The 27996-nt window shown below is 45.8% G+C and overlaps 1 protein-coding gene across 1 annotated transcript in view; it reads left to right on the top strand.

The window, feature by feature from the left end:
• gpc3 (glypican 3) overlaps window positions 1-27996 on the top strand; it is a 264625-nt gene that overhangs the window by 175231 nt on the left and 61398 nt on the right. Inside the window, exons 4-5 of the mRNA XM_046323308.1 lie at window positions 19807-19949; window positions 26212-26340. Of these exons, the coding sequence (XP_046179264.1) occupies window positions 19807-19949; window positions 26212-26340 (272 nt within the window). The remainder of the gene's footprint in view (window positions 1-19806; window positions 19950-26211; window positions 26341-27996) is intronic.

The following is a 27996-nucleotide window of genomic DNA, read 5'->3' as shown; positions in this document are numbered from 1 at the left end:
CTGTGCGACCAGGGTTCTTTTCTCAGACCCAGCTTCCCAGCACTGTGCGACCAGGGTTCTATTCTCAGACCCAGCTTCCCAGCACTGTGCGACCAGGGTTCTTTTCTCAGACCCAGCTTCCCAGCACTGTGCGACCAGGGTTCTTTTCTCAGACCCAGCTTCCCAGCACTGTGCGACCAGGGTTCTTTTCTCAGACCCAGCTTCCCAGCACTGTGTGACCAGGGTTCTTTTCTCAGACCCAGCTTCCCAGCACTGTGCGACCAGGGTTCTTTTCTCAGACCCAGCTTCCCAGCACTGTGCGACCAGGGTTCTTTTCTCAGACCCAGCTTTCCAGCACTGTGCGACCAGGGTTCTTTTCTCAGACCCAGCTTCCCAGCACTGTGCGACCAGGGTTCTTTTCTCAGACCCAGCTTCCCAGCACTGTGCGACCAGGGTTCTTTTCTCAGGCCCAGCCTTCCAGCGCTGAGCGACCAAGGTTCCTCTCTCACGCCCAACCTCCCAGAGCTGAATGACCAGGGTTATTGTCTCATGCCCCGCCTCCCAGCGCTGGGCGCCCAGGGTTCCTCTCCCACTTCCAACCTCCCAACACTGAGCGACCAGGGTTCGTCTTTCATGCCCAGCCTCCCAGCGTTGAGCGACCAGGGTTCCTCTCTCACGCCCAGTCTCCCAGCGCTGAGCAACCAGGGTTTCTCCCTCATGCCCAGGCTCCCAGCACTGAGCGACCCATGTTCTTTTCTCAGATCCATCCTCCCAGCACTGAGCGACCAGGGTTCTTTTCTCAGACCGAGTCTCCCAGACCGAGCCCGAGTGTGTGTGTGTGTGTGTGTGTGTGTGTGTGTGTGTGTGTGTGTGTGTGTGTGTGTGTGTGTGTGTGTGTGTGTGTGTGTGTGTGTGTGTGTGTGTGTGTGTGTGTGTGTGTGTGTGTGTGTGTGTGTGTGTGTGTGTGTGTGCATTGAAGGATACCAGTGCTTTGACTTCAGGACTACATTCTGAGTCTGGAAAAGGTTTTCCACCGTGTGTGGGTGTGCCTGAGGAAGGCAGAATGTCATCCATGAATGGAAGTGACCTGTTATGTGGTTACACTGCAATATGACATTCTAATCCCAATGGACTGTGCAGTGTGTGTGTATGTTTGTGAGCATGTGTTCATGTGCGCATGTGTGTGTGTGCATGTGTTTGTGTGTGTGTGCATGCACCTGTTTAGTGTTCCCCAGGACAGCTCCCTCCTCTGTGTTGTCATTGAGGGGACAGACAGATTCACCATCTCCCCTAATTCAATCCTGTCAAAGCGTGAGCGATAAACTGAAATTAGACAAAAACCTATTTGTCTTGAAATGCGCTAGTGTCAATGTGACCTTGACTTTCACTGTCCCCTCCTTTACCTCCTCCTGTTATTGTGTGTGTGTGTACACGTTTGTGTGTTGTGTGTGTCCACATCTTCATGCAGTGGACTGGTCACTATGACATCACTGGAAACCACTGTATAGCACTGGTACATAGAGTTGAAGTCGAAAGTTTACATGCACTTAGGTTGGAGTCATTAAAACTCATTTTTCAACCACTCCACAAATTTTTTGTTAACATTTACATTTAAGTCATTTAGCAGACGCTCTTATCCAGAGCGACTTACAAATTGGTGCACAAACTATAGTTTTGGCAAGTCTGTTACGACATCTACTTTGTGCATGACACAAGTAATTTTTCCAACAATTGTTTACAGACAGATTATTTCACTTAAAAACCACTGTATCACATTTCCAGTGGGTCAGAAGTTTACATACACTAAGTTGACTGTCTTTAAACAGCTTGGAAAATTCTAGAAAATTACGTCATAGCTTTAGAAGCTTCTGATAGCCTAATTGACACCATTTTAGTCAATTGGAGGTGTACCTGTGGATTTATTTCAAGGCCTACCTTCAAACTCAGTGCCTCTTTGCTTGACATCATGGGAAAATCAAAAGAAATCAGCCAAGGCCTCAGAAACAAATTGTAGACCTTTGTCACGTGCGTTGTAAGAAGTGGACCAAGGTGCAGCATTGTGAGCGTACCTATTTCTTTTTATTAGAATGTCGCCAACAAAAACAATAAACAATACAAAACGACTGAAGCTTAACAGGGCTATGATGCCTCTAACAAAGTTAAAATGTTGCCAACAAAACAAGAAATAACAAAACATAGAAAACAGAACATCGAATGACCCACCCAAATCACACCCTGACCAAACCTGAGACTGGAGGGGTCTAGGCCATGACAAACAGGGAGACTGGAGGGGTTAAGGCCATGACAAACAGGGAGACTGGGAGGGTCAAGGCCATGACAAACAGGGAGACTGGAGGGGTTAAGGCCATGACAAACAGGGAGACTGGGAGGGTCAAGGCCATGACAAACAGGGAGACTGGAGGGGTCTAGGCCATGACAAACAGGGAGACTGGAGGGGTCAAGGCCATGACAAACAGGGAGACTGGGAGGGTCAAGGCCATGACAAACAGGGAGACTGGAGGGGTTAAGGCCATGACAAACAGGGAGACTGGAGGGGTCTAGGCCATGAAAAACAGGGAGACTGGAGGGGTCAAGGCCATGACAAACAGGGAGACTGGAGGGGTTAAGGCCATGACAAACAGGGAGACTGGAGAGGTCTAGGCCATGACAAACAGGGAGACTGGAGGGGTCTAGGCCATGACAAACAGGGAGACTGGAGGGGTCAAGGCCATGACAAACAGGGAGACTGGAGGGGTCTAGGCCATGACAAACAGGGAGACTGGGAGGGTTAAGGCCATGACAAACAGGGAGACTGGAGGGGTCAAGGCCATGACAAACAGGGAGACTGGAGGGGTCAAGGCCATGACAAACAGGGAGACTGGAGGGGTCAAGGCCATGACAAACAGGGAGACTGGAGGGGTCAAGGCCATGACAAACAGGGAGATGCGTTCTGTGTCCTAGAGATGAACGTACTTTGGTGTGAAAAGTGCAAATCAATCCCAGAACAACAGCAAAGGACCATATGAAGATGCTGGAGGAAACAGGTACAAAAGTATCTATATGCACAGTAAAACGAGTCCTATATCGAAATAACCTGAAAGGCCGCTTCAGCAAGGAAGAAGCCACTGATCCAAAACCACCATTTAAAAGCCAGACTACGGATTACAATTGCACATGGGGACAAAGATTGTACTTTTGAGCAATGTCCTCTGGTTTGATCAAACAAAAATAGAACTGCTTGGCCATAATGACCATCATTATGTTTGGAGGAAAAAGATGGAGACTTGCAAGCTGAAGAACATCATCCCAACCATGAAGCACAGGGGTGGCAGCATCATGTTGTGGGGGTGCTTTGCTGCGGGAGGGTCTGGTGCACTTCACAAAATAGATGGCATCATGAGGGAGGAAAATTATGTGAATATATTGAAGCAACATCTCAAGACATCAGTCAGGAAGTTAAAGCTTGGTTGCAAATGGGTCATCCAAATGGACAATGACCCCAAGCATACTTCCAAAGTTGTGGCAAAATGGCTTAAGGACAACAAAGTCAAGGTATTGGAGTGGCCATCACAAAGCCCTGACCTCAATCCTATAGAAAATGTGTGGGCAGAACTGAAAAGGTGAGCAAGGAGGCCTACAAACCAGACTCAGTTACACCAGCTCTGTTAGGAGGAATGGGCCAAAATTCACCCAACTTATTGTGGGAAGCTTGTGGAAGGCTACCCGGAGGGTTTGACCCAAGTTAAACCATTTAAAGGCAATGCTACCAAATACTAATTGAGTGCATGCAAACTTCTGACCCACTGGGAATGTGATGAAAGAAATAAAAGCTGAAATAAATAATTATCTCAACTATTATTCTGACATTTCACATTCTTAAAATAAAGTGGTAATCCTAATTGACCTAAAACAGTTTTTTTTTTACCAGGATTAAATGTCAGGAATTGTGAATAACTGAGTTGAAATGTATTTGGCTAAGGTGTATGTAAACTTCTGACTTCAACTGTATGTGCTGGTGTGGTATACTCTAGCAATAGACAGATGCACATGGGACCTACTGTATTAAATCAAATCAAATCAAATGTTATTTGTCAAGTCCGCTGAATACATCAGGTGTAGACCTTACAGTGAAATGCTTACTTACAAGCCCTAACCAACAGTGCAAAATAGGTATTAGGTAAACAATAGATAAGTAAAGAAATACAAAATGAAGAGAAAACAGTAAAATGACAGTGAAAATAACAGTTGCGAGGCTGTATACAGGTGGTACCGGTACAGAGTCAATGTGCACAACTACTGTGTGTCTGGTTCTGTACACCAACTAGCTGGCACATAACGTTCAGAGAACTAGAAATGTTTCTTAGAGCTTGGTGAGAGCGTGGCTGTCCTATTTTGCATACAATCTTCCCACAACTTTCTGGGAATGGTGCAGGATAGTTTCTTGGCTTTGGAACAATCTCAGCGCACATTTAAGGAACTTAACAAATAAACATGATTTTCCTTGTATTTCATTCCTTTAAGAGAACTTTTTGTAAAAGTTCAAAGATTTCTACAAAAAAGTTCAAACATGGCTACATAAAGATTTAATAAAGATAATGTTCTAGGAATGTTCTCCAACTCGTTTGACATTGGGAATGTTCTCAAATAGATCAGAGAATGTTATGAAACAACATTCGTCTGTGGGAATTTCAGTATTTCAGCATGAATGTTTCTTCATAGTTCTATTTCAAGTCATGTTCTCAAATTGTGTTCTCAGAGCATTAATGAAACCTTCCAGTAAAACTGTCAAGGAACCAGAGTAAAACTGTCACGCCCTGGCCATAGAGAGGCTTTTATTCTCTATTTTGGTTAGGCCAGGGTGTGACTCGGGTGGGCATTCTAGTTTCTTTAATTCTATGTTTTGTATTTCTGTGTGTTTGGCCGAGTGTGGTTCCTTAGCTGTGGGTAGTTGTCTTTGTTAGTGGCCTGTATAGCCGAAGTAAGCTTCACGGTCGTTTCCTTATTCTTTGTTTTATTGGCTACATTTATAAAGAAAAAGAAATGTACACTCACCATGCTGCACCTTGGTCCGGTCATTTCCACCCTGACAACGATCGTGACAGAACTACCCACCACAAACGGACCAAGCGGCGTGGCCGTGAGGAGCAGCATTTTCTGGAGGAATGGACATGGGAGGACATCCTGAATGGGAAAGGATCCTGGACGTGGGAGGAAATCATGAATGGGAAAGGATTCTGGACGTGGGAGGAGATCCTGAATGAGAAAGGATCCTGGACGTGGGAGGAAATCCTGAATGGGAAAGGATCCTGGATGTGGGAGGAAATCCTGAATGGGAAAGGATTCTGGACGTGGGAGGAAATCCTGAATGGGAAAGGATTCTGGACGTGGGAGGAAATCCTGAATGAGAAAGGATCATGGACGTGGGAGGACATCCTGAATGGGAAAGGATCCTGGACATGGGAGGAAATCCTGAATGAGAAAGGATCCTGGACGTGGGAGGAAATCCTGAATGGGAAAGGATTCTGGACGTGGGAGGAAATCCTGAATGAGAAAGGATCTTGGACGTGGAAGGACATCCTGAATGGGAAAGGATCCTGGACGTGGGAGGAAATCCTGAATGAGAAAGGATTCTGGACGTGGGAGGAAATCCTGAATGAGAAAGGATCCTGGACGTGGGAGGAAATCCTGAATGGGAAAGGATTCTGGACGTGGGAGGAAATCCTGAATGAGAAAGGATCCTGGACGTGGGAGGACATCCTGAATGGGAAAGGATCCTGGACATGGGAGGAAATCCTGAATGGGAAAGGATTCTGGACGTGGGAGGAAATCCTGAATGGGAAAGGATTCTGGACGTGGGAGGAAATCCTGAATGAGAAAGGATCCTGGACGTGGGAGGAAAACCTGAATGAGAAAGGATCCTGGACGTGGGAGGAAATCCTGAATGGGAAAGGATTCTGGACGTGGGAGGAAATCCTGAATGAGAAAGGATCCTGGACGTGGGAGGACATCCTGAATGGGAAAGGATCCTGGACGTGGGAGGAGATCCTGAATGGGAAAGGATTCTGGACGTGGGAGGAAATCCTGAATGAGAAAGGATCCTGGACGTGGGAGGAAATCCTGAATGGGAAAGGATCCTGGACGTGGGAGGAGATCCTGGTGGGAAAGGATTCTGGATGTGAGAGGAGATCCTGGCGGGAAAGGATCCTGGACGTGGGAGGAAATCCTGAATGGGAAAGGATCCTGGACGTGGGAGGAAATCCTGAATGGGAAAGGATCCTGGACGTGGGAGGAGATCCTGGCGGGAAAGGATCCTGGACGTGGGAGGAAATCCTGAATGGGAAAGGATCCTGGACGTGGGAGGAGATCCTGGCGGGAAAGGATCCTGGACGTGGGAGGAAATCCTGAATGGGAAAGGATCCTGGACGTGGGAGGAGATCCTGGCGGGAAAGGATCCTGGACATGGGAGGAAATCCTGGCGGGAAAGGATTGCCTGCTGTGGGAACAGGTGGAAGCAGTGAGGAAGGCGGAGGCAGAGAGAAAAAGGGCCCAGGATTACACAGAGTCACGGCTGGCACTAAAGACCGGGAGGCCACTCCCAAAAATGATTTTTGGGGGTGGCACACGAGGAGATTGGCTGAGTCAGGTTGGAGACCTGAGCCAACTCCTCATGCTTACCGTAGGGAGCGCGGTACTTGTCAGGCACCGTGTTATGCGGTGGAGCACACGGTGTCTCCAGTGCGCATTCACGGCCCGGTGCACTACATTCCAGCTATCCTGCGCCGGCTCTGCGCACTGTGTCTCAAGTGCGTCTGCACAGCCCAGTGCTTCCCGTGCCAGCACCCCACCTTTACCGTGCAAAGGTAACCATCCAGCCAGGATGGGTTGTGCAGGCTCTACGTTCGAGACCTCCAGTGTGCCTCCACGGCCCAGTGTATCCGGTGCCTGCTCCAAGAACCAGGCCTCCTGTATGTCTCCCCAGCCTGGTGAGTCCTGTGCCTGCTCCCAGAACCAGGCCTTCTGTATGTCTCCCAAGCCTGGTAAGCCCTGTGGCAGCTCATCGCACCAGGCTGCCTATACGTCTCCTCCCTCCAGTGATGATCCATGGCACGAAGCCTCCAGTGATGATCCATGGCACGAAGCCTCCAGTGATGATCCATGGCACGAAACCTCCAGTGATGAACCATGTCACGCACTGGTCATAGAGGCTTTTATTCTCTATTTTGGTTAGGCCAGGGTGTGACTAGGGTGGGCATTCTAGTTTCTTTAATTCTATGTTTTGTATTTCTGTGTGTTTGGCCAAGTGTGTTTCCCAATCTGAGGCAGCTGTCTATTGTTGTCTCTGATTGGGAATCATACTTAGGCAGCCTGTTTTGCCACCTTAGTTGTGGGTAGTTGTCTTTGTTAGTGGCCTGTATAGCCGAAGTAAGCTTCACGGTCGTTTCCTTATTCTTTGTTTTGTTGGCGACATTTAGAAATAAAAATAAATGTACGAAAAATGTTCTCAGAACCTCCCTGCAACCTAAAAAACAAACGTTCCTAGTACAGGTGAAATGTTTAATTGTTTTCTCAGAGGCAGCTGGCAATCGTTGTCTCTGATTGAGAACCATACTTAGGTAGCCTGTTTTCCTATTTTGAGTTGTGGGTGATTGTTTTCTGTTGTGTGTCTGCACCAGCCAGAACAGTTTCGGTCGTTCTCTTTGTTATTTTTGTTTCTGTGTTCATTAAATAAAAATGGACACATACCACGCTGCACCTTGGTCCTCACCTTCTTCAACCCACGACGATCATAACAGTGGGACTTGTTTGTACACGTTTTCCTCACTGACATGCTTGTCCAGTTTAAGAGCCAGGCCCTGTCCAACCAGAAGAGTCCTGGAAGTGTAATATAAGGAGCTCTCCTGACTCCTGTCCATGTCTGTTTCCCAAATGTTTCCCAAATGGCATCCTTTTCCCTATGCACAGAGAATTCTAAAAGTATGAATGCCAACAGTCCAATATTCTAGAGCAATGCTCTGCACATGCGTACAAGTTTGGTATTCCAATAGACCCTTAAATTGTTTTGTGCCTCAATTTATTTTGTTTTATTATTATATATTTATTTTTTAATAACTGCTCTGGGATATGTGGGACGCTAGCGTCCAACAGCCAGTGAAATTGCAGGGCGCCAAATTCAAAACAACAGAAATCTCATCATTAAAATTCCTCAAACATACAAGTATTATATACCATTTTAAAGATACACTTCTCGTTAATCCAGCCACAGTGTTTGATTTCAAAAAGGCTTTACCGCGAAAGCACACCTTGCGATTATGTTAGGTCAGCACCAAGTTACAGAAAAACATACAGCCATTTTCCAAAGAAGGAGAGGTGTCACAAAACTCTGAAATAGCGTTAACATTAATCTAACCTTTGATGATCTTCACCGGATGGCACTTCCAGGACTCCATGTTAGACAATAAATGTGTGTTTTGTTCGATAAAGTTAATCTTTATGTCCAAAAACCTCATTTGAAATTGGTGTGTTATGTTAAGAAATGCATTGTCTCAAACAAACAGTGCAGAGAGCCACATCAAATTACAGAAATACTCATCATAAACATTGATAAAAGATACAAGTGTTAAACACACAATTAAAGATAAACTTCTCCTTAACCTCTTGCTTCTACCTGGCACGCAGGCGTCCCATCTAGAGCTCTGGAAATGCAAATGCGCTACGCTAAATGCTAATAGTATTAGTTAAAACTCAAACGTTCATTAAAATACACATGCAGGGTATTGAATTAAAGCTACACTCGTTGTGAATCAAGGCAACAAGTCAGATTTCTAAAATGTTTTACGGCGAAAACATAGCACATATTTATGTCAAACCACCACCGCAGACATAGCTCATTAGCATAGCCAAGTAGGAAAAAATATGCAATCAACAAACGCAGGATTAAAAAAATAATAATTTCACTAACCTTTTGAAATCTTCATCAGATGACAGTAATATAACATGTTACACAGTACATTCATTTTTTTTCAATAATCTGCAATATATATCCATAAATCTCTGTTTACAATGACGCATCGTTCAAAAAATGCTACTAAAATGTCAGGAGAAATGAAATAGCTCCGGCAGATAACGTCAGCTAACAAGGAATACACATCATAAACTTTGACTAAATATGCATGTTTTACATATGTATAGGAAGATACACTTCTTCTAAATGCAATCGCTGTGTTACATTTATTTTTAACGTTACAGGTTGCGTTCACTAGGCTATACTAGGAGTCGGCGCTCCAAAGGTATCATTATGCCTCCTCTATCTTGGAGTCGACAGAAACCCAAAATTAACACATAAATATTCCGTTACCTTTGCTGTTCTTCCATCAAAAGACCTGGAAGGGATTATACTTACCAAAACAGCGTTTAGTTTTCAAGTCTGTGTCTTTCGGTTCTCAAAATAGTCACATTTCGGTCGAAATGTAGGCAAAATTCAAGTGGATGCGCACCAAAACGTCGAAATTATATATTATATGTCGAGTAAACTTGTCAAACTATGTTCATAATTAAGCTTTAACATGTTATAAAGGTGTACAGCAATTGTGAGGATGAAGCGAAACACACACGTTGTTTAATCGATCCTGAAGAAAAGACCTCACCGGAGCAGAGCGCGCATAAGCGCACACTTTTTTTTCGCGTGACCGAGACCTTTCGGCACACTCAAAGTCTCGTGAGCGTGCGATTCTCACAATGAGAAGCCCCATTGAAAGCAGGCTTCGCGCTGAACACGTACAGACTGTTCCCAGAGCTGTAACTGTTTGGCAAGTGCGTATACGATGACGTCAAAGTTGGGCCAACTTTTTCCATGACAAGAGAGACTTTGGAAGAATGCATGCCCTGAGACTTCTGCTTTACATAGAGACAAAATTTAAACGGTTTTAGAAGCTTTAGAGTGTTTTCTATTCGATAATATTTTTTATATGCATATATTAGCAACTTTTGACAAAAAGTTATCCTGTTTTATATGGGTACCCAATTCCTCCAGAAGGGGCAGTAAACAGGGGTAGGCTTAACAGGTTAATGCAACCGCTGTGTCAGATTTCAAAAAGGCTTTACAGCGAAAGCACACCTAGTGATTATGTTTGGTCAGCTCCAAGTCACAGAAAAACATACAGCCATTTTCCAAAGAAGGAAAGGTGTCACCAAACTCAGAAACAGCATTATAAATATTCACTTACCTTTGATGATTTTCATCGGAATGCACTCCCAGGAATCCCAGTTCCACAATAAATGTTTGTTTTGTTTGATAAAGTCCATAATTTATGTCCAATATCTCCTTTTGTTTGCACGTTTAGCCCGGTAATCCAAATGCGAGCAATTAGTTCAGACGAAAAGTCAAAAAAGTTATATTACAGTTTGTAGAAACATGTCAAACGATGTATAGAATCAATCTTTAGGATGTTTTTATCATAAATCTTCAATAATGTTTCAACCGGACAATTCCTTAGTCTTCAGAAATGAAAAGGAACAGAGCTCGCTCTCACGGCCGCGTGCCTGACTGAGCTCATGGCATTCTGCCAGACCTCTTAGTCAAACAGCTCTTATTCTCTCCCCCTTCACAGTAGAAGCCTGAAACAAGGTTCTAAAGACTGTTGACATCCAGTGGAAGCCTTAGAAAGTGCAATATGGCCCCATAGACACTGTATATTGGATAGGCAAAGACTTGAAAAACTACAAACCTCAGATTTCCCACTTCCTGGTTGGATTCTTTTCTCAGGTTTTTGCCTGCCATATTAGATATGTTATTCTCACATACATCAGTTTTAGAAACTTCAGAGTGTCTTCTATCCAAATCCTCTAATTATATGCTAATTCTAGATTTTGGGCCTGAGTACCAGGCAGTTTACTCTGGGCACCTTATTCATCCAAGCTACTCAATACTGCCCCCTTTCCCAAAGAAGTTTATTAAGAAATGGTGCTCCTTGTGATACAGAAACGTTATGGCGGCATGAGAGTATAACAATTTGGATACGGCCCAACCCTAGTGCACTATATAGGGAAAAGGGTGTAATTTGGGATGCAGACCATCTATCTTGAAACATGATCTCTGTCTGCTATAAGTGATCACAAATTGTCCAGGGCTCCCACTCTCCACAGTGATAACAGTCATCTCTACCCCTCAACATAACCCTGCTATGAACCAGGCCCTGCACCCATAGATCAGAGAGGGAAAGATTGAGAGGGAAAGAGTGACCAAGAAAGAGACCGTGAGGGAGAGACCGAGAGAGAGAGCGACCGAGAGAGATGGGCAGGGAGAGAGATGGGCAAGGAGAGAGACAGAGAGAGAGGGATAGGGTGAGAGAGAGAGGGAGAAGAAGAGTGAGAGAGAGAGTAGGGGGAATGAGAGAACAAAGGGGAGAGAAAGAGAGAGGGCAGCCAAGAGCCTGGGGTCTGAACCCATTCACCAGTCACCACATTGCCACTTTGTCCCTCTCTCGCAGTTTGATATCATCTGCTTCCCCTCTTCTGTCTATATTTCATCTCTCCATTCCTCTCTCTTTCTCTCTCTCCCTGCCTGCCTCTCTCTCTCTCACACACACACTGCTGTGAGAGAAGATGCATGATTTATGAAGCTCTATTTTTACCAGTTACTGAGCAGAAGTGAGTGAGAAACGGCGACAAAGAGAGGGAGAGAGGGAGAGAGGGAGAGAGAGAGAGAAGTAGAGAGAGTTTGAAGTGAGAGCCCTAGGGGATGGAGGAGGAGAGGAGAGTGGGGAGGCATCCATCACCCTGTGACCCCTCTCCTGTAAAGGAAGATGGGAAATAGGTTTTAGTGGTGAGACAGAAGTATGAGGGAACTGACAAATCTCTATGTAACATTCCAGAGGGAAAGAGCAATGGAACCGGGCCTGTCCCCTTAATATGACACAATTATCTGGGTTGCGTCCCAAATGGCACTCTATTCCCGATATAGCATACTACTTTAGACCAGGACCGTAAAACATGTTTGTTTGTCATGTGTCAGAAACTTGTATTGGCATTAGAAGAACAATGGCACGTAGTTCGGGGGGGATTAAGTTCTAAGGGGTATGTGAGTTTTGTGTAGGTGTGCATGTGTTTATGTAAATTACCATGTGTATAATACCATGTGCATGTTTAACAGGTGTGCATGTAAGTGTGTGTGTGTGTATACAGGCAGTGCTCCCTCCCTAGTTGAGGATGCTGGCTGTTGGGTGCAGATAAAATGGGATATTTCAGGGCTTTTTCTCACTCTAAGACAGCCCTTATCTCTTCCCCACCTCTCTTGTTGGCTGTGCTGGTCCAGCCATGAGTGATATTAATACCCACGCTAATGAGCCCCTTCCTTAAAGATACTGAAACAATTGGTAGGGGAGGTGGAGGAGAGGAGATGGGGGGGGGGTGCTGTATCAGTCTCTATCCTGTGCCACAACTGTGGGGATTGTGGAACACACAAACAAAGAGTGAAGTCAAGCTCCAATCACATTAATCATGGCCTGTGACGTGTGAGTAAAGCTGGAGGAGAAATTGTGTTCCAAATGACACATTATTCCTATTCAGTGCACTACTTCTGACCAGGGTCCATAGGGCTCCGGTCAAAAGTAGTGCACTATAAAGGAAATAGGTCACCATTTGACATGCATAATTACACTGATGGAGATGGGGAGGATGAGTGTCTGGCCAGGGAGTGTGTATGCAGGCTGTGTGTGTGTGTGTGTGTGTGTGTGTGTGTGTGTGTGTGTGTGTGTGTGTGTGTGTGTGTGTGTGTGTGTGTGTGTGTGTGTGTGTGTGTGTGTGTGTGTGTGTGTGTGTGTGTGTGTGTGTGTGTTAGGGCTGTGGCAGTCATGAAATTTTGTCAGCCGGTGATTGTCAAGCAAATAACTGCCGGTCTCACGGAATTGACCGTTAATTAACATAAACATATTTAGCATCTCCCGGTGTCACGCCCTGACCATAGAGAGCCCTCGGTTCTCTATGGTGTTTAGGTCAGAGCGTGACTAGGTAGGGGGGGGTGTTCTAGTCATTGACTTTCTATGTGGCTGGGTTGTATGGTTCCCAATTAGAGGCAGCTGGTAATCGTTGCCTCTAATTGGGGATCATATTTAGGAAGCTCTTTCTCCGAACTGCTTTGTGGGATATTGTTTTGTTGAGTGCTGATGTGTGCTCTGTTCTTCACTTTCGTCATATGTTTATTGTTTTTGTTCAAGTTCCAAGGTAATAAAGATGTGGAACCCAACACACGCTGCGCCTTGGTCCGTCATTCACAGAGACGCATACAAAGCTCTCCCTCACCCTCCATTTGGCAAAGCTGACCATAATTGTATTCTCCTGATTCCTGCTTACAAACAAAAATGAAAGCAGGAAGCACAAGTGACTCGGTCAATAAAGAAGTGGTCCAATGATGCAGATGCTAAGCTACAGGACTGTTTTGAAAGCACAGACTAGAATATGTTCTGGGATTCTTACGATGGCATTGAGGAGTATACCACATTAGACACTGGCTTCATCAATAAGTGCATCGATGACGTCATCCCCACAGTAACCATACGTACATACCACAACCAGAAGCCATGGATTACAGGCAACATCAGCACTGAGCTAAAGGGTAGACCTGCCTCTTTCAAGGAGCGGGACTCTAACCCGGACACTTATAACCCTCCAATGAACGATCAAACAGGCAAAGCGTCAATACAGGACTAAGATCTAATCGTACTACTCCGGCTCCGACGCTCGTCGGATGTGGCAGGGCTTGCAAACTATTACAGACTACAAAGGGAAGCACAGCTGCTAGCTGCCCCTACCAGACAAGCTAAAATACTTCTATGCTCTCTTCAAGGCTAGCAACACTGAAGTATGCATGAGAGCATCAGCTTTTCCGGATGACTGTGTGATCACTCTCTCCATAGTTGATGTGAGTAAGACCTTTAAACAGGTCAACAAGGCCGCAGGGCCAGATGGATTACCAGGATGTGTACTCTGAGCATGTGCTGACCAACTGGCAAGTGTCTTCACTGTCATTTTCAACTGAGTCAATAATACCAACATGTTTCAAGCAGACCACCATAGTCTCTGTGCCCAAGAACACTAGGGTAACCTTCCTAAATGACTACCGACCCTTAGCACTCACGTCTGTAGCCATGAAGGGCTTTGAAAGGCTGGTCATGGCTCACATCAACACCATTATCCTAGAAACCCTAGACCCACTCCAATTTGCATACCGCACCCACAGATCCACAGATGATGCAATCTCTATTGCACTCCACACTGCCCTTTCCCACCTGGACAAAAGGAACATCTACCTGAGAATGCTATTCATTGTCTACAGCTCAGCGTTTAACAGCATAGTGCCCACAAAGCTCATCACTAATGCGTCATTGCGTAAAATAGTATGGATAGTATGCAACAAAAGTAAATCCAACATATGCACTACACCGAACACACTGCAACTGCCTCTGCAATGCTATGCTGAAAGGCAAACGCAGTGTTTCATTGGAAATGAATGTAAATCTGGTGTACCAAAATGCAGTGACGCTGTCAGTGTGATTGGAACGTAAGCTAAGGACCCTGGGACTAAACTCTTCCCTCTGCAAGTGGATCCTGGACTTCCTGACGGGCTGCCCCCAGGTGGTAAGGGTAGGCAACAACACATCTGCCACGCTGATCCTCAACTCAGAGGCCCCTCAGGGGTGCGTGCTCAGTCCCCTCCTGTACTCCCTGTTCACTCATGACTGCACGGCTAGGCTCTACTCCAACACGATCATTAAGTTTGCTGGCGACACAACAGTGGTAGGCCTGATCACCAACAACAACGAGACAGCCTATAGGGAGGAGGTCAGAGACCTGGAAATGTGGTGCCAGGATAACAACCTCTCCCTCAATGTGATCAAGACAAAGGAGGTGATTGTGGACTACAGGAAAAGGAGGACCGAGCACACCCCCATTCTCATCAACGGGGCTGTAGTGGAGCACTTTGAGAGCTTCAAGTTCCTTGGTGTCCACATCACCAACAAACTATCATGGTCCAATCACACCAAGACAGTCGTGAAGAGGGCACGACAAAGCCTATTCCTCAGGAGACTGAAAAGATTTGGCACGGGTCCTCAGATCCTCAAAAAGTTATTCAGCTGCACCATCAAGAGCATCCTGACGGGTTGCATCACTGCCTGGTATGGCACTACAGAGGGTAGTGCACACAGCCCAGTACATCAATGGAGCCAAGCTTCCTGCCATCCTGGACCTCTATACCAGGCGGTGCCAGAGGAAGGCCCTAAATATTGTCAAAGACTCCAGCCACCCTTGTCATAGACTGTTCTCTCTGCTACCTCACGGCAATCTGTCCCGGAGCGCCAAGTCTAGGTCTAAAAGGCTTCTTAACAGCTTCTACCGACAAGCCATAAGACTCCTGAACAGCTAATCAAATGGCTACCCAGACTATTTGCATTGTCCCCCCCACCCGTTATTTTACGCTGATGCTACTATTATCTATGCATAGTCACTTTAACTCTGCCTACATGTACATATTACCTCAATTTCCTCGACTAACCTGTGGCCCCGCACATTGACTCTGTACCAGTACCACCTGTATATAGCTTCGCTACTGTTATTTTACTGCTGCTCTTTAATTTGTTATTTTTATTCTTATTTTTTATGAATACATTTTTACTTAACACCTTTTTTCCTTAAAACTGCATTGTTGCTTAAGGGCTTGTAAGTAAGCATTTCACTGTAAGGTCTACCTGTTGTATTCAGTGCATGTGACAAATACAATTTGATTTGATTTGTGTGGCCGTATTGCCCCCAAAATAAATCCATGCCTTTTGCGGCCAGTGGCCATTGTGCCCTTGAACTGAATATAATATTTAAAATTCCCTTCTCTTGGCTGTATGCCGAAGCACCTCTCACTCACATAGCTCTCTTTCACTCACATGGCTCTCTTTCACGTGATTTTTTAATATTTTTTATATCACCTTTAATTAACCAGGTAGGCTAGTTGAGAACAGGTTCTCATTTGCAACTGCGACCTGGCCAAGATAAAGCATAGCAGTGTGAACAGACAACACAGAGTTACACATGGAGTAAACAATTAACAAGTCAATAACACAGTAGAGAAAAAAAGGGGGAGTCTATATACAATGTGTGCAAAAGGCATGAGGAGGTAGGCGAATAATTACAATATTGCAGATTAACACTGGAGTGATAAATGATCAGATGATCATGTACAGGTAGAGATATTGGTGTGCAAAAGAGCAGAAAAGTAAATAAATAAAAACTGTGGGGATGAGGTAGGTGAAAATGGGTGGGCTATTTACCAATAGATTATGTACAGCTGCAGCGATCGGTTAGCTGCTCAGATAGCTGATGTTTGAAGTTGGTGAGTGAGATAAAAGTCTCCAACTTCAGCGATTTTTGCAAGTCTTTCCAGTCACAGGCAGCAGAGTACTGGAACGAAAGGCGGCCAAATGAGGTGTTGGCTTTAGGGATGATCAATGAGATACACCTGCTGGAGCGCGTGCTACGGATGGGTGTTGCCATCGTGACCAGTGAGCTGAGATAAGGTGGAGGGTTGTGATCGGGTCTTTCTCACAGGCTACAAGTGAAGACAGACACATCGGTGACGCAACTGCGCTTGTCCTTTTCCAATTCCGAGGGTGAATATTGAAGATATTTGAGGAACTGTCCACATTTACTTTTTGGCAGCCAACAAGATGAGTAGGCCTAACAAACTTCAAAAGCACTAGCCAATGTCAATCTACTATTCCCTATAGTAAAGTTTAACCTATTTTATTTGGTGCGAGAAATAAATATTCTAAACATAGTCTAGGACAGTTGTGGGATACGATACATCCCAAATGAATTCCCCCACTAACAGCAAAAAACCTGTTTCAAGCAATGAGCCAGACTCAACAGACGAGAACGTTTAGCTAAAAATTTTGATAAACTATGAGGCTATTTCTTCACATAATAAGTGCAGCAATATGCACATAGCAGTAGGCTATAAGTGTGAATGTACCATTAGCAGGAGAACACCATTCTCAAAAGTGACTGCAAATGAGATTGTTCATGTAATGCTTTTATTATAAAGGTGCATTTTATGGTGAAAATGATCTTCTCCAAATTTGAAACTCATACGCTGTGTATGTATGCCAGTTAGGCAATACACCCAGTTGTAAAGCGGATTATTGCGCTTCATTTTTAAAAAAATGACAAGCTAATATTGTCACCCATCACACTCTTCTTGATTTAATCTTGTCTTCACAAACACGATACAATGTGTGAAATTAGTTTTGTTTTAGAATGGACCATTATCATGCACCTGTCTCGAAACAGGGGCAGCAGGAATCTATGTCACCTATGCACTTAAATAGAGAAAAGAGGACACTTTTCCTGTGGTTCATTTTCATGGCAGACAGGTAGGCTATACTCATGTTGTAAATAGAAGGAATGTACTTAATATTATCAATTTGGACACAAACCAGGAGATAGGAGCCTGATAGCAGACATGTTAGGATGGGGTACCCCGTCAGCACACTGAGGGGTGTGTCTCCAGTGGGGGTACCTGCCAATCTGTCTGTTTGTCTGACTACCTACCTGCCTGCCTGTCTTTTTGTCTCTGTTTGTCTGACTGTCTGTCTGTCTGCCTGCCACATGCCAATCTGCCTGACTGCCTGTCCACCTGCCTGCCTGCCTGTCTGTGTCCTTGTGTAGAGAGACTGTATTGATTAATGCTGATGATGATGTCCTTCGGCTGATCAGTGTGTCAGTGTGTGCGTGTGTGCGTGTGTTCCTACATTACATTGAATTAAAATCCACTTCATGAGTGTGTGTATAAGTAAGTGTGTAATAACTTATTGGCTTGTCTGTATGTATGAGTCTGTGTGCGTGTGTGTCTTCCCGGTTCCCTGATAAAGACGTCCAGCCCTGCTCCTGTGCTCTATCAGTATGCAGCACCAGCATCATTGGCAGGCTACACACACACACACACACACACACACACACACACACACACACACACACACACACACACACACACACACACACACACACACACACACACACACACACACACACACACACACACACACACACACACACACACACACACACACACACACACACACAGCCAGTGGATTCACTTAAGGGGAGCTAGTCACAATTAGCTGTTAACATTACAAGGCAGAATTTAGCCCTGGCCGGTATCCCCCGGGGAAATTAAACCAGCTCTAAATCATTAAACCACAAGCTAAACATTAACAGACATTTGCATTTTTATTGCACCTGAAAAGAATGGCATGACTCCATTATCTCCCAGACACAGAGAAATAAGTTTCTTAGTTATTCTTGTGTCGTCCTGCATTGGGCAAAATTGTGTTTATCCCGGGGAAGAAGCTAGAGAACGAGAGTCCTCGTCGGTTTCATGCCGACGCTTTGTGGAGGGTTGTGATTACAAAATAAACAAACCAGAAACAGCACAGGCAGAGGAAACAGTGACTGGTTTGTTATGCAAATCCCCTCTTATTTCTCCCCAAAATAAACAAACAATAACAGACAACAACAGAGGATAGAGGAGCTAAACTGGGGGTAACAATATGAGGGACAACAACAGAGGAGCTGAACTGGGGGTAACAATATGAGGGACAACAACAGAGGAGCTGAACTGGGGGTAACAATATGAGAGACAACAACAGAGGAGCTGAACTGGGGGTAACAATATGAGGGACAAAAACAGAGGAGCTGAACTGGGGGTAACAATGTGAGGGACAACAACAGAGGAGCTGAACTGGGGGTAACAATATGAGAGACTACAACAGAGGAGCTGAACTGGGGGTAACAATGTGAGGGACAACAACAGAGGAGCTGAACTGGGGGTAACAATGTGAGGGACAACAACAGAGGAGCTGAACTGGGGGTAACAATGTGAGGGACAACAACAGAGGGGCTGAACTGGGGGTAACAATGTGAGGGACAACAACAGAGGAGCTGAACTGGGGGTAACAATGTGAGGGACAACAACAGAGGAGCTGAACTGGGGGTATCAATGTGAGGGACAACAACAGAGGGGCTGAACTGGGGGTAACAATATGAGGGACAACAACAGAGGAGCTGAACTGGGGGTAACAATATAAGAGACAACAACAGAGGAGCTGAACTGGGGGTAACAATATGAGGGACAACAGAGGAGCTGAACTGGGGGTAACAATATGAGGGACAACAACAGAGGAGCTGAATTGGGGGTAACAATATGAGGGACAACAACAGAGGAGCTGAACTGGGGGTAACAATATGAGAGACAACAGAGGGGCTGAACTGGGGGTAACAATATGAGGGACAAAAACAGAGGAGCTGAACTGGGGGTAACAATATGAGGGACAACAACAGAGGAGCTGAACTGGGGGTAACAATATGAGGGACAACAACAGAGGAGCTGAACTGGAGGTAACAATATGAGGGACAACAACAGGGGAGCTGAACTGGGGGTAACAATATGAGGGACAACAACAGAGGAGCTGAACTGGAGGTAACAATATGAGGGACAACAACAGGGGAGCTGAACTGGGGGTAACAATATGAGGGACAACAACAGAGGAGCTGAACTGGGGGTAACAATATGAGAGACAACATAATACTAGATAATGATAAGATGTATCAATGCGAGTTGATACTACTAGATAATGATAAGATGTATCAATGTGAGTTGATACTACTAGATAATGATACGATGTATCAATGTGAGGTGATACTACTAAATAATGATATGATTTACTATGTATAGTATGGTTACCTCTCCCGCTGTCCTTGACACTCTCCCTTCTTCCCTCCCTCCAGGTGAGCAGTACGTGTGGCCACGCCCCCCAGCGTGTGTCTCGCTCAGTGGCGCCCTTTCCTGACCAGAACTCTGCTGCCCAGGCGTCCCGCAACCCACAGCCTTTACTTTACGATCCTGAGGAGACCTTGGCTGGTCGCCGCAGGTAATGCTGGGTTGAGAAGAGAGGGATAGAAAGATGGGGGAACAGACAGGGGTGGTGAAGTAGAGCAGAGAAGAAAGAGGAATATAGGAGGTTAGAGCATGTAACGATTAAGGAATATTTAACCATCAATAGAGCTATGTGATAGAAGAGAGCGAAATGGAGAGAGAGAGGAGAAGGAAAAAGAAAAAGACGTGTTGTTCATGATATGCTGCTAACTAATGAGGACAAGAGTCATCTTACAACCCAGTCCAGGAACAAGCCTTAGTCCCTACGGTACCACTTCAGTGTTTGACCTGAAGAAATCAGACAGGTGTATGGTTTCACCTATGAATGGGTAGGAGCTGGGGGAAGGTCTATGGTCCAGATGAATGGGTAGGAGCCGGGGGAAGGTCTATGGTCCAGATGAATGGGTAGGAGCTGGGGGAAGGTCTATGGTCCAGATGTGTTATGCAGGTGAGTGAGGACTCAAAAGCGATATAACGGAAACAGAGTCTTTTAATGTCCAAACAGGGAAAACATAAATCCTCAATCATTACAGGGGAAGTCCAAACAGGGAAAACACAAATCCTCTAGTTTAATAGGAGAGTCCCCCTTCTAGTTGTTGAGGAGAGTTGCAGGGCTAGCGGCAACAGACTGCAGGTCCCTTCGGGTAGGCGCGGGCCGTAGAGGATAGAGACACCTGCTCACACGTAGTATCTGATGATGAGGCAGAATACAACTGGACGGAACAAAAGCAAAGCAAACAGCAAACAAGAATCCGACAAGGACAGAAGCAGAAACAGAGAGAGAAATAGAGACTTAATCAGAGGGCAAAATAGGGGACAGGTGTGAAAGAGTAAACGAGGTCGTTAGGAGAATGAGGAACAGCTGGGAGCAGGAACGGAACGATAGAGAGAGAGAGGAATAGAGAGAGAGAAAGAAACCTAATAAGACCAGCAGGGGGAAACGAAGAGAAGAGAAAGCACAGGGACAAGACATGACAATACAATACATGACAAGATGAATGGGTAGGAGCCGGGGGAAGGTCTATGGTCCAGATGAATGGGTAGGAGCTGGGGGAAGGTCTATGGTCCAGATGAATGGGTAGGAGCTGGGGGAAGGTCTATGGTCCAGATGAATGGGTAGGAGCTGGGGGAAGGTCTAAGGTCCAGATGAATGGGTAGGAGCCGGGGGAAGGTCTATGGTCCAGATGAATGGGTAGGAGCTGGGGGAAGGTCTATAGTCCAGATGAATGGGTAGGAGCTGGGGGAATGTCTAAGGTCCAGGTGTTATTAGCAGGTAGACTATAGACCATATACTATAGACCATAGACCACAGACCACAGAGCAGGTGAGCTGTAGTAGTCAGTATTGGAGTGAAGCAGGTGGGTTTTAGTAGTTAGTATTGGTGTGGAAAAGGTGAGTTTTAGTTGTCAGTGTTGGAGTGGAGCCAGTGAGATGTAGTAGATAGTGTTGGATGAAGTTTTAATAGTCAGTTTGAGTGGAGCAGGTGAGTTGTACTGGTCAGTACTGGAGTGGAGTTGGTGAGTTGTAGTAGTCATTGTCTGAGTGGAGCAGGTGAATTCTAGTAGTCAGTATTGGAGTGGTGCAGGTGAGTTGTAGTGGTCAGTATTGGAGTAGAGCAGGTGAGTTGTAGTGGTCAGTGTTGGAGTAGAGCAGGTGAGTTATAGAAGTCAGTGTTGGAGTGGAGCAAGTGAGTTTTAGTGGTCAGTGTTGGAATAGAGCAGGTGAGTTGTAGTGATCAGTGTTGGAGTAGAGCAGGTGAGTTGTAGTGGTCAGTGTTGGAGTAGAGCAGGTGAGTTATAGTGATCAGTGTTGGAGTAGAGCACGTGAGTTATAGAAGTCAGTGCTGGAGTGGAGCAGGTGAGTTATAGAAGTCAGTGTTGGAGTGGAGCAGGTGAGATTTAGTGGTCAGTGTTGGAGTAGAGCAGGTGAGTTGTAGTGGTCAGTGTTGGAGTAGAGCAGGTGAGTTATAGAAGTCAGTGTTGGAGTGGAGCAGGTGAGTTGTAGTGGTCAGTGTTGGAGTGGAGCAGGTGAGTTATAGAAGTCAGTGTTGAAGTGGAGCAGGTGAGTTTTAGTGGTCAGTGTTGGAGTAGAGCAGGTGAGTTGTAGTGGTCAGTGTTGGAGTGGAGCAGGTGAGTTATAGAAGTCAGTGTTGGAGTTGAGCAGGTGAGTTTAGAAGTCAGTGTTGTCAGTGTGGAGCAGGTGAGTTTTAGTGGTCAGTGTTGGAGTGGAGCAGGTGAGTTGTAGTGGTCATTGTTGGAGTGAGCAGGTGAGTTGTAGTAGGTGAGTTGTAGTGGTCAGTATTGGAGTGAGTTGGTGGTCAGATGAGTTGTAGTAGTCATTGTTGGAGTGGAGCAGGTGAGTTGTAGTAGTCATTGTTGGAGTGGAGCAGGTGAGTTATAGAAGTCAGTGTTGGAGTGGAGCAGGTGAGTTTTAGTGGTCAGTGTTGGAGTAGAGTAGATGAGTTGTAGTAGTCATTGTTGGAGTGGAGCAGGTGAGTTGTAGTAGTCATTGTTGGAGTGGAGCAGGTGAGTTGTTTTAGTGGTCAGTGTTGGAGTAGAGTAGATGAGTTGTAGTAGTCAGTCATTGTTGGAGTGGAGCAGGTGAGTTGTCGTAGTCATTGTTGGAGTGGAGCAGGTGAGTTGTAGTAGTCAGTGTTGGAGTGGAGCAGGTGAGTTGTAGTAGTCAGTGTTGGAGTGGAGCAGTTGAGTTGTAGTAGTCATTGTTGGAGTGGAGCAGGTGAGTTGTAGTAGTCATTGTTGGAGTGGAGCAGGTGAGTTATAGAAGTCAGTGTTGGAGTTGAGCAGGTGAGTTTTAGTGGTCAGTGTTGGAGTAGAGTAGATGAGATGTAGTAGTCATTGTTGGAGTGGAGCAGGTGAGTTGTAGTAGTCATTGTTGGAGTGGAGCAGGTGAGTTATAGAAGTCAGTGTTGGAGTGGAGCAGGTGAGTTTTAGTGGTCAGTGTTGGAGTAGAGTAGATGAGTTGTAGTAGTCATTGTTGGAGTGGAGCAGGTGAGTTGTAGTAGTCATTGTTGGAGTGGAGCAGGTGAGTTGTCGTAGTCATTGTTGGAGTGGAGCAGGTGAGTTGTCGTAGTCATTGTTGGAGTGGAGCAGGTGAGTTGTAGTAGTCAGTGTTGGAGTGGAGCAGGTGAGTTGTAGTAGTCAGTGTTGGAGTGGAGCAGTTGAGTTGTAGTAGTCATTGTTGGAGTGGAGCAGGTGAGTTGTAGTAGTCATTGTTGGAGTGGAGCAGGTGAGTTATAGAAGTCAGTGTTGGAGTGGAGCAGGTGAGTTTTAGTGGTCAGTGTTGGAGTAGAGTAGATGAGTTGTCATTTTTGGAGTGGAGCAGGTGAGTTGTAGTAGTCATTGTTGGAGTGGAGCAGGTGAGTTGTAGTAGTCATTGTTGGAGTGGAGCAGGTGAGTTTTAGTAGTCATTGTTGGAGTGGAGCAGGTGAGTTGTAGTAGTCATTGTTGGAGTGAAGCAGGTGAGATGTGGTAGTGTGTGTGTATGTGTGTCTGTGTGTGTGTAACATACATGTGTGTGTGGTCCTGCCATTGTCAAATCAAATCAAATGTATTCATATAGCCCTTCGTACATCAGCTGATATCTCAAAGTGCTGTACAGAAACCCAGCCTAAAACCCCAAACAGCAAGCAATGCAGGTGTAGACGCACGGTGGTTAGGAAAAACTCCCTAGAAAGGCCAAAACCTAGGAAGAAACCTAGAGAGGAACCAGGCTATGTGGGGTGGCCAGTCCTCTTCTGGCTGTGCCGGGTGGAGATTATAACAGAACATGGCCAAGATGTTCAAATTTTCATAAATGACCAGCATGGTCGAATAATAATAAGGCAGAACAGTTGAAACTGGAGGAGCAGCACAGTCAGGTGGACTGGGGACAGCAAGGAGTCATCATGTCAGGTAGTCCTGGGGCACGGTCCTAGGGCTCAGGTCCTCCGAGAGAGAGAAAGAAAGAGATAATTAGAGAGAGCATATGTTGGGTGGCCAGTCCTCTTCTGGCTGTGCCGGGTGGAGATTATAACAGAACATGGCCAAGATGTTCAAATGTTCATAAATGACCAGCATGGTCGAATAATAGTAAGGCAGAACAGTTGAAACTGGAGCAGCAGCATGGCCAGGTGGACTGGGGACAGCAAGGAGTCATCATGTCAGGTAGTCCTGGGGCATGGTCCTAGGTCTCAGGTCAGTTGAAACTGGAGCAGCAGCATGGCCAGGTGGACTGGGGACAGCAAGGAGTCATCATGTCAGGTAGTCCTGGGGCATGGTCCTAGGGCTCAGGTCCTCCGAGAGAGAGAAAGAAAGAAGGAGAGAATTAGAGAACGCACACTTAAATTCACACAGGACACCGAATAGGACAGGAGAAGTACTCCAGATATAACAAACTGAACCTAGCCCCCCGACACAAACTACTGCAGCATAAATACTGGAGGCTGAGACAGGAGGGGTCAGGAGACACTGTGGCCCCATCCGAGGACACCCCCGGACAGGGCCAAACAGGAAGGATATAACCCCACCCACTTTGCCAAAGCACAGCCCCCACACCACTAGAGGGATATCTTCAACCACCAACTTACCATCCTGAGACAAGGCTGAGTATAGCCCACAAAGATCTCCGCCACGGCACAACCCAAGGGGGGGGCGCCAACCCAGACAGGATGACCACAACAGTGAATCAACCCACTCAGGTGACGCACCCCCTGCAGGGACGGGGCATGAGAGAGCCCCAGTAAGCCAGTGACTCAGCCCCTATAATAGGGTTAGAGGCAGAGAATGCCAGTGGAAAGATGGGAACCGGCCAGGCAGAGACACCAAGGGCGGTTCGTTGCTCCAGAGCCTTTCCGTTCACCTTCCCACTCCTGGGCCAGACTACACTCAATCATATGACCCACTGAAGAGATGAGTCTTCAGTAAAGACTTAAAGGTTGAGACCGAGTTTGCGTCTCTGGCATGGGCAGGCAGACCATTCCATAAAAATGGAGCTCTATAGGAGAAAGCCCTGCCTCCAGCTGTTTGCTTAGAAATTCTAGGGACAATTAGGAGGCCTGCGTCTTGTGACCGTAGCGTACGTGTAGGTATGTACGGCAGGACCAAATTGTGTGTGTCTGTGCACACGTGTTGCACCCTCTTTGACTGTGTTTGCAGCTAGCCTACTTTACTATGAGAGTGACAGTGAGCCTCCCTCCAGCCCAGTGCGTTATACACTCACTTTCCAGGAACAGGCTTAAATGAACAGAGTACTGATTCTCAGCAGGCCGAAGGCTTCAGCAGAGTGGCCAGATTAATATCTTTTAGGCACACAAACACTCACCTGCTTCGCAAATGGCACCCTACTCCGTTTATAGTGCACTACCATTCCATTTATAGTGCACTACTTTTGAGCAGAGTAGTGCTTTATAAAGGAAATAGGGTTCCATTTGGGACACAGTCACTCTACAGCTGAATATCTCCCTCTCTCTCTATAAGTCTCTCTAGGGATCTCCTTTACTGTCCCCACCATTAGACTCTTTAATTTCCTCCTTCATTCTATATCTCTTCCTCTCTGTCTCTTGCTCCATCTCATATAATGATGTTTAATTTGCCGGTTTATCTATGTTTCCCCCTCTCTCTCTCTCGCGCTCTTTCTCGCTCTCTTTCTCTCACTCTCTCTCGCTCTCTTTCTCTTTCTCGCTCTCTCTCTCTCGCTCTCTTTCTCTCTCTCGCTCTCTTTCTCTCTCTCGCTCTTTCTCTCTCTCACTCTCTTTCTCTCTCTCGCTCTCTCTCTCTCTCTTTCTCTCTCTTTCTCTCTCTCTCTCTTTCTCTCTCTCTCTCTCTCGCTCTCTTTCTCTCTCTCTTTCTCTCACTCTCTTTCTCTCTCTCGCTCTCTTTCTCGCTCTCTTTCTCTCACTCTCTCTCGCTCTCTTTCTCTCACTCTCTCTCTCGCTCTCTTTCTCGCTCTCTTTCTCTCTCTCTCGCTCTCTTTCTCTCACTCTCTCTCTTTCTCTCACTCTCTCTCTCACTCTCTTTCTCTCGCTCTCTCTCTCGCTCTCATTCTCTCACTCTCTCGCTCTCTTTCTCTCACTCTCTCTCTCGCTCTCTTTCTCTCACTCGCTCTCTTTCTCTCACTCTCTCTCTTGCTCTCTCCACTCTCCCCTCCTTTTTGCTGACCAGCATTAGTAGCTACGTTGTAATATAATAATATAATCATTACCATTATTAATGCTATTCTCTTTTTTCTCTTCTCCTCTCATCCCTCCCTCTCTCCCTCAGGGAGTTTATTTCCAGCCTGAGGGGATTCAGTTCCTTCTTCAGTGGTTTGGGAGAGGCTCTGTGTAGCCGGGAGCCTGCAGTGCCAAGCAACCACTCCCTCTGCTGGAACGGACAAGAAATGACAAACAGGTAAAGGACATGCTGATTGATGTCTGTGGATGCACCCCAAAAGGTACTAATGATCCAAAGTAGAGCACTATAATGGGAATAGGGTGCAAAGAGAATAGGTTGCCATTATCGACACACCCTGTGTTTACTGCAATAGTCTGGTTTGTAAACCCAACTGATGCCTATATACAGTAGTATTGTGATGCTAAATACAACCATGTACCAATCTAAACAGCACACTATACAATCTGGTTGTGGTTTTATTGGGATATAACATGTCTCTCTCTCTCGTTCCATCATATAGGTGTGTCAGATGCACAAAATACATTCAAGTTGAATGATCTCCACCCTTGAGTAAAGAGTGTGTAGGTCGGTTGAAGGTGAAGTTTGTGTAGAAGTGATGAGCTTTGCAGTGGAGCCTCATCTCCGACAGTGTGCGAGTGTAAATCTTGACTCTGTCTCTCTATGAGAAGGTTATTAATGTCAGCCGCACTTTCTCCTTCTTTCCTGCTCGGTTAATTGCTGTTTCGATCGCTCTCTCATCCTTCGCCCGTGTCTCGCTGCACCCCACAGTACCCAATTTGGATTCTGCAATATTTCACTTCACCTCCTGTCTCCCTTGCTCCAGCATCGTAACTTTCTCTCCCTCTCTCCCTTGTTCTCTCTCTTCATCTGGCTAAATTTTAATTTGCCTCACTTTGTTTGACTTTATTTCTACTTATAATGATTTTATATTGATTCTAATCAATACAAAAGCATCACTTCTGATTGAAATGAGAGGTGAGGGAAGTTAATGTTTTTCCCCTCAAGGAGCATATAAGCCTGTATAGCAACCCTAGATATAGGGAGAATCTCAATTGCTTACTCCTGACATACTCCTCTCTTCTCTCCTCGCGCCTGCTCAAAACCCATTGGATGAGAAAGCCAGTGGTCCCTCCCCTCTGACCTTCTGCTCCAATAGGTTTTGAGAAGGAGGTGAAGAGAGAGGACGTGAGGGGTATGAAGTTGAGATTCTCACATAGTCACAATACATCTCCTCAAAGCTCTTATTCCTTACAAGAAAAACAGGGCTGTATTCATTAGTGCACACAGTAGCAAAACGTAACAAAATAAATTTGCAACAGAAAATTAAAATGAGAGATTCTTATTGTACAAGTTTAGGTAGTCCCTCCCTAAATCAGTCTGTTTTCTTCTGTTTAGTGCCTATCGAATATGACCCAGGGAGTCTTACTAGCTTCCTTCCTGTGTCCTCAATTCCAGACCCTTCAGTCTGTAGCAGACAGGCTGGCAGCCCTTCCTCAGTCACAGTGTGCCTATCACAGAGGAGATGAGGACACTCTCAGAGATAAAAAGGCTTACTGCCTCCAACGGGGAAGAGAGCAGGGTGGCGAGGGGGCCAAGGTATCCTGGGGGGGTAATTATGGGCCAGTGGAGAGAGGGTGATAGAGAAGGAAGGAGATAGAGGGAGGAAGAGATGGAGATATGGTGAGAGAGGGAGAGAAAGAGGGAGAAAGAGGGGGAGAGGGTTAAAGATAAGAGACAAGGGGATAGAGAGGGAAAGAGATGGGTGTGGGATGGAGGGATTGTAATGTCCTTCTGCAACCAACAGTCAATGTCCTCTCAGAGAAGACTATATTTCCAACTGTCAATGTCCTCTCTGAGAGATTACTATATTTC

The sequence above is a fragment of the Oncorhynchus gorbuscha genome, linkage group LG23, assembly GCF_021184085.1.
Source record: "Oncorhynchus gorbuscha isolate QuinsamMale2020 ecotype Even-year linkage group LG23, OgorEven_v1.0, whole genome shotgun sequence".
Classification (NCBI taxonomy): Eukaryota; Metazoa; Chordata; class Actinopteri; order Salmoniformes; family Salmonidae; genus Oncorhynchus; species Oncorhynchus gorbuscha.
The sequence above is the reverse complement of the archived record's forward strand: the minus strand, read 5'-3'. Positions and strand labels throughout refer to the sequence as shown.